Source organism: Musa acuminata, unplaced genomic scaffold (assembly GCF_036884655.1).
Source record: "Musa acuminata AAA Group cultivar baxijiao unplaced genomic scaffold, Cavendish_Baxijiao_AAA HiC_scaffold_667, whole genome shotgun sequence".
In the NCBI taxonomy this organism is placed as follows: Eukaryota; Viridiplantae; Streptophyta; class Magnoliopsida; order Zingiberales; family Musaceae; genus Musa; species Musa acuminata.
In genome coordinates, this window is record NW_027020903.1 from 27,501 (window position 1) to 32,736 (window position 5,236).

Consider the following 5,236-nt stretch of genomic DNA (forward strand, 5'->3'; position numbering starts at 1 on the left):
TCCCATTAAATAAGTGGAAGATTCATTAAATTGTGAAACGTTACCCTGCCATAAAGTGATGTGTTTCCAATGCCAATAAAAAGTAACCCACCCAATGGTATTTAACATCCAGAAAACTGCCAAATAAAATGCGTCCCAAGCAGAAATATCACAAGTACCGCCGCGTCCTGGGCCGTCGCAAGGAAAACTATAACCGAAATCCTTTTTATCTGGCATTAACTTGGAACCACGTGCATCTAAAGCACCTTTTACTAAAATCAGTGTAGTTGTATGCAAACCTAGAGCAATAGCATGATGAACCAAGAAGTCCCCAGGACCTATTGTTAAGAAGAGTGAATTACTATTCTCATTAACAGCATTCAACCAGCCCGGTAACCATATGCTTCGACCTGCATTGAATGCTGGGCCATTCGTTGAAGATAAGAGTACATCGAACCCATATGAAGTCTTACCATGAGCGGATTGTATCCATTGGGCAAATATAGGTTCAATCAAGATTTGTTTTTCCGGAGTACCAAAAGCGAGCATAACATCGTTATGAACATAAAGGCCCAAGGTATGGAACCCAAGAAACAGGCTGGCCCAACTTAAATGAGATATGATAGCTTCTTTGTGGTCTAACATTCTTGCCAATACATTATCCTCATTCTGTTCTGGATTGTAATCTCTAATGAAGAATATAGCTCCATGAGCAAAGGCTCCTGTCATGATAAACCCTGCGATGTATTGGTGATGAGTATATAACGCAGCTTGAGTAGTAAAGTCTTGTGCTATGAATGCATAAGCAGGTAAAGAGTACATGTGTTGAGCTACTAAGGAAGTAATAACCCCTAAAGAGGCTAGAGCAAGACCTAATTGAAAATGAAGCGAATTATTGATTGTGTCATAAAGACCCTTATGCCCACGCCCTAATCGACCCCCTGGAGGAATATGTGTTTCTAAAAGATCTTTGATACTGTGCCCAATCCCGAAGTTAGTTCTATACATATGACCAGCGATCAGGAAAATAAATGCAATAGCTAAATGATGATGAGCAATATCGGTCAGCCATAAACTTTGCGTTTGTGGATGAAATCCACCGAGAAGGGTTAGAATGGCAGTTCCTGTTCCTTGGGAAGTACCAAATAAATGGCTACTCGAATCAGGGTTTTGGGCATAAAGATTCCACTGACCCGTAAAAAGTGGTCCCAACCCTTGAGGATAGGGTAATACATCTAAAAAATTATTCCATCTGACGTACTGTCCCCTGGATCCTGGAATAGCGACATGAACTAAATGTCCTGTCCAAGCCAAAGAACTCACTCCGAAAAGTCCTGACAAATGATGATTTAGACGAGATTCGGCATTTTTGAACCACGAAACGCTTGGTTTCCATTTTGGTTGTAAGTGTAACCAACCCGCTATTAAGGATATAGCAGAAAGAAATAATAGAAAAAGAGCTCCAGTATAAAGATCTTCATTAGTGCGTAATCCGATTGTATACCACCACTGATAAACGCCGGAATAAGCGATATTCACTGGACCGGTAGCACCTCCTCGAGTAAAGGCTTCTACAGCTGGTTGACCAAAATGAGGATCCCAAATTGCATGAGCAATAGGTCTTACATGTAAAGGGTCTTGTATCCATGACTCAAAATTTCCTTGCCAAGCTACATGAAAGAGATTTCCGGACGTCCACAGAAAGATTATTGCTAATTGCCCAAAGTGAGAAGCAAAAATGTTCTGATAAAGACGTTCCTCAGTAATATCATCATGACTCTCGAAGTCATGTGCGGTAGCAATACCAAACCAAATACGACGAGTAGTGGGGTCCTGAGCTAAGCCTTGGCTAAACCTCGGAAATCTTAATGCCATAATGCCTTTCAAATCCTCCTAGCCATTATCCTACTGCAATAATTCTTGCTAAGAAGAATGCCCATGTTGTGGCAATTCCACCCAGAAGGTAATGGGTTACTCCTACAGCACGTCCTTGTACAATGCTCAAGGCTCTAGGCTGAGTAGCAGGAGCAACTTTTAATTTGTTATGAGCCCAAACGATGGATTCAATGAGTTCTTGCCAATAACCACGGCCACTGAATAGAAACATTAAACTGAAAGCCCAGACAAAATGAGCACCTAAGAAAAAGAGACCATATGCAGATAATGAAGAACCATAAGACTGAATTACCTGAGATGCCTGTGCCCATAAGAAATCTCGAAGCCACCCATTAATAGTAATGGAACTCTGCGCAAAGTTTCCTCCTGTAATATGAGTTACTACCCCTTGATCACTTATAGTACCCCAAACATCCGACTGCATTTTCCAACTGAAATGGAAAATAACTACGGAAATCGCATTGTACATCCAGAATAGACCTAAGAAGACATGATCCCAGGCAGATACTTGACATGTCCCCCCTCTTCCAGGTCCATCACAAGGAAAACGAAAACCAAGATTTGCTTTATCAGGTATCAAACGGGAACTGCGAGCAAATAGAACACCTTTCAGTAGTATCAATACAGTCACGTGGATCGTAAATGCATGAATATGATGGACTAAGAAGTCTGCGGTTCCTAATGGAATAGGTAACAAAGCTACTTTGCCGCCTACTGCTACCAACTCACCACCTCCCCAAGTTAAGCTGGTACTTGCTGTTGCACCAGGAGCTGTTATGCCGGGTGCTAAAGCATGGGTGTTTTGTACCCATTGAGCAAAGATGGGTTGTAATTGTATAGCGGTATCTGAAAACATATCTTGTGGACGCCCTAAAGCGCTCATGGTATCATTATGAATATACAAGCCAAAACTGTGAAAACCCAGAAATATACATGCCCAGTTAAGATGTGATATGATTGCATCGCGGTGTCTAAGGACACGATCTAATAGATCGTTGTATCGAGTAGTTGGATCGTAATCTCTTACCATAAAAATTGCTGCATGTGCAGCAGCACCAACTATGAGAAACCCACCGATCCACATGTGATGTGTGAACAACGAAAGTTGTGTACCATAGTCAATAGCTAGGTATGGATAGGGAGGCATGGAATACATATGGTGAGCTACAATAATGGTTAAAGAGCCTAACATAGCCAGGTTAAGAGATAATTGAGCATGCCACGACGTTGTTAGGATTTCATAGAGTCCTTTATGGCCCTGGCCTGTAAATGGACCTTTATGAGCCTCTAAAATGTCTTTAATGCTATGACCAATGCCCCAGTTGGTTCTATACATATGACCAGCGATCAGGAAAGAATTGCAATAGCTAAATGATGGTGTGCAATATCGGTCAGCCATAGACCACCTGTTATTGGGTCCAATCCTCCGCGAAAAGTAAGAAATTCCGCGTATTTTGACCAATTCAAGGTGAAAAAGGGGGTTGCTCCCTCGGCAAAACTGGGATAAAGTTGAGCCAAAAGGTCCCGATTCAAGATAAATTCATGAGGAAGCGGTATCTCTTTAGGATCAACTCCAGCGTCGAGAAATTGGTTAATCGGTAAAGATACATGGATTTGGTGTCCCGCCCAAGAAAGAGACCCAAGTCCTAGTAACCCCGCTAAGTGGTGATTTAACATAGATTCTACATCTTGGAACCAAGCCAATTTGGGGGCGGCTTTGTGATAATGGAACCAACCAGCAAAAAGCATTAACGATGCAAAGACCAATGCGCCAATGGCGGTACAATAGAGTTGTAATTCACTAGTTATTCCAGATGCTCGCCAAATCTGAAAAAACCCGGAGGTTATTTGTATTCCTCGGAAACCTCCACCCACATCACCATTCAATATTTCTTGACCTACTATTGGCCAAACTACCTGGGCACTGGGTGCAATGTGAGTAGGATCACTTAGCCATGCTTCATAATTGGAAAAACGAGCGCCATGGAAGTACATGCCACTCAGCCAAAGAAAGATAATGGAGAGTTGACCAAAATGAGCACTAAATACTTTTCGAGAGATCTCCTCCAAATCACTGGTATGACTATCGAAATCGTGAGCATCAGCATGTAGGTTCCAGATCCAAGTGGTAGTATCAGGGCCCTTAGCTATTGTTCTTGAGAAATGGCCGGGTCTGGCCCATTCCTCGAAAGACGTTTTTATGGGATCCCTATCTACAACAATTTTCACTTCTGGTTCCGGCGAACGAATAATCATTAAGTCCTCCTCTTTCCGGACAACACATACAAAGAGACCCGCCAACAGTTTTTAGTGAACCTCTGAAAGATAGCTATTTTATTTATGTTATGATTAGTACCTTTCTTTCCTATCTCCCATCCATCTATTTTATTTAGTTATTCACTAGAGCAATTATGATATTGAAGTCAATCCGAGGCAAGTGTTCGGATCTATTATGACATAACGATTAGGTGCCCAACGGACCCCTTTTCTCTTGGAAAGTCCTTTCCCAGCATGACGAAAAAACTATTTTTTTGTGCAAACTAGTGTACTTATATCTGAATGTATAAATACCTATATGAATCTACTTCCAATACCTATATGAATCTACTTCCATGGAATATCTTATTACTTTACTCTAAATTAAATCACAAGACCATTCATTAGAATTAATAAGATCCATTCCTATATCTTATCTGTATTTAGTCATTCGAAGGTACCTTTTATTAGCTTTATTAGTTTTATTCTATACTGTATTCGGATCATTTATCCCTACGAGATACCATACAATGATTTTAGAAGGAAGGGATATAATAAAATTCTTGATTGGATCTTTTCATGGGAACGATCTATTTTATTTGATTGATGGATCCAACAACTAATTTTAATGAATTAAAAAAGAGAGTGGTTTTATTCGAAACGCCTCGTGATCTTCAACCAATTATGTGCTTCAATATAATTACCTGGACTAAGCGCTATAGCTTGTTTCCAATACTCAGCAGCTTGATCGAACCAAGCCTCCGCAATTTCAGAATCACCCTGTAGAATGGCCTGTTCTCCCCGGTCGGAATAGGTGGTTCCTTCCCTTAGAACCGTACTTGAGAGTTTCCTACCTCATACGGCTCGGCAATCGATTCTTTTTACTTGCGCCCCATCTTAATCTACCCTATGCTAACTGAATTAGATTTGTCATAAATGTATCCCCTTTTTCCCATTTTTGTTGGGTTAGCCAGAAGAAGTTAATTACATAAGTTTAAAACTCTAATTTTTTGATCAATAACAAGTTTTGTCTTTTCTCCCACCTTCAGAAGAATGAAGCATAGATCGCCCCTATATCCTATAGATAGTGTTTATATAGTGTTAG

The 5,236-nt window shown here is 40.7% G+C and overlaps 1 protein-coding gene and 1 pseudogene across 1 annotated transcript; both read right to left on the reverse strand.

The window, feature by feature from the left end:
* Window positions 1-1,328: 1,328 nt before the first annotated feature.
* Window positions 1,329-1,854, reverse strand: LOC135662989 (photosystem I P700 chlorophyll a apoprotein A2-like). Its single transcript, XM_065176732.1, has 2 exons — window positions 1,519-1,854; window positions 1,329-1,400 (listed from the first exon to the last, which is right to left on the reverse strand). Exons 1-2 carry the CDS (start codon window positions 1,852-1,854, stop codon window positions 1,329-1,331), a joined length of 408 nt encoding a protein of 135 aa, XP_065032804.1.
* On the reverse strand, window positions 1,695-4,373 carry LOC135662994 (photosystem I P700 chlorophyll a apoprotein A1-like; annotated as a pseudogene).
* Window positions 4,374-5,236: the final 863 nt, after the last annotated feature.

Bases quoted from the DNA above. Each gene is read 5' to 3' on its own strand.
- LOC135662989 (XM_065176732.1), bottom strand. From the start codon at position 1,854: ATGGCATTAAGATTTCCGAGGTTTAGCCAAGGCTTAGCTCAGGACCCC. The intron at 1,401-1,518 runs GTGAATATCGCT...TATCCTTAATAG, and splicing joins GAGGAGGTGCTACCGGTCCA to CGGGTTGGTTACACTTACAA.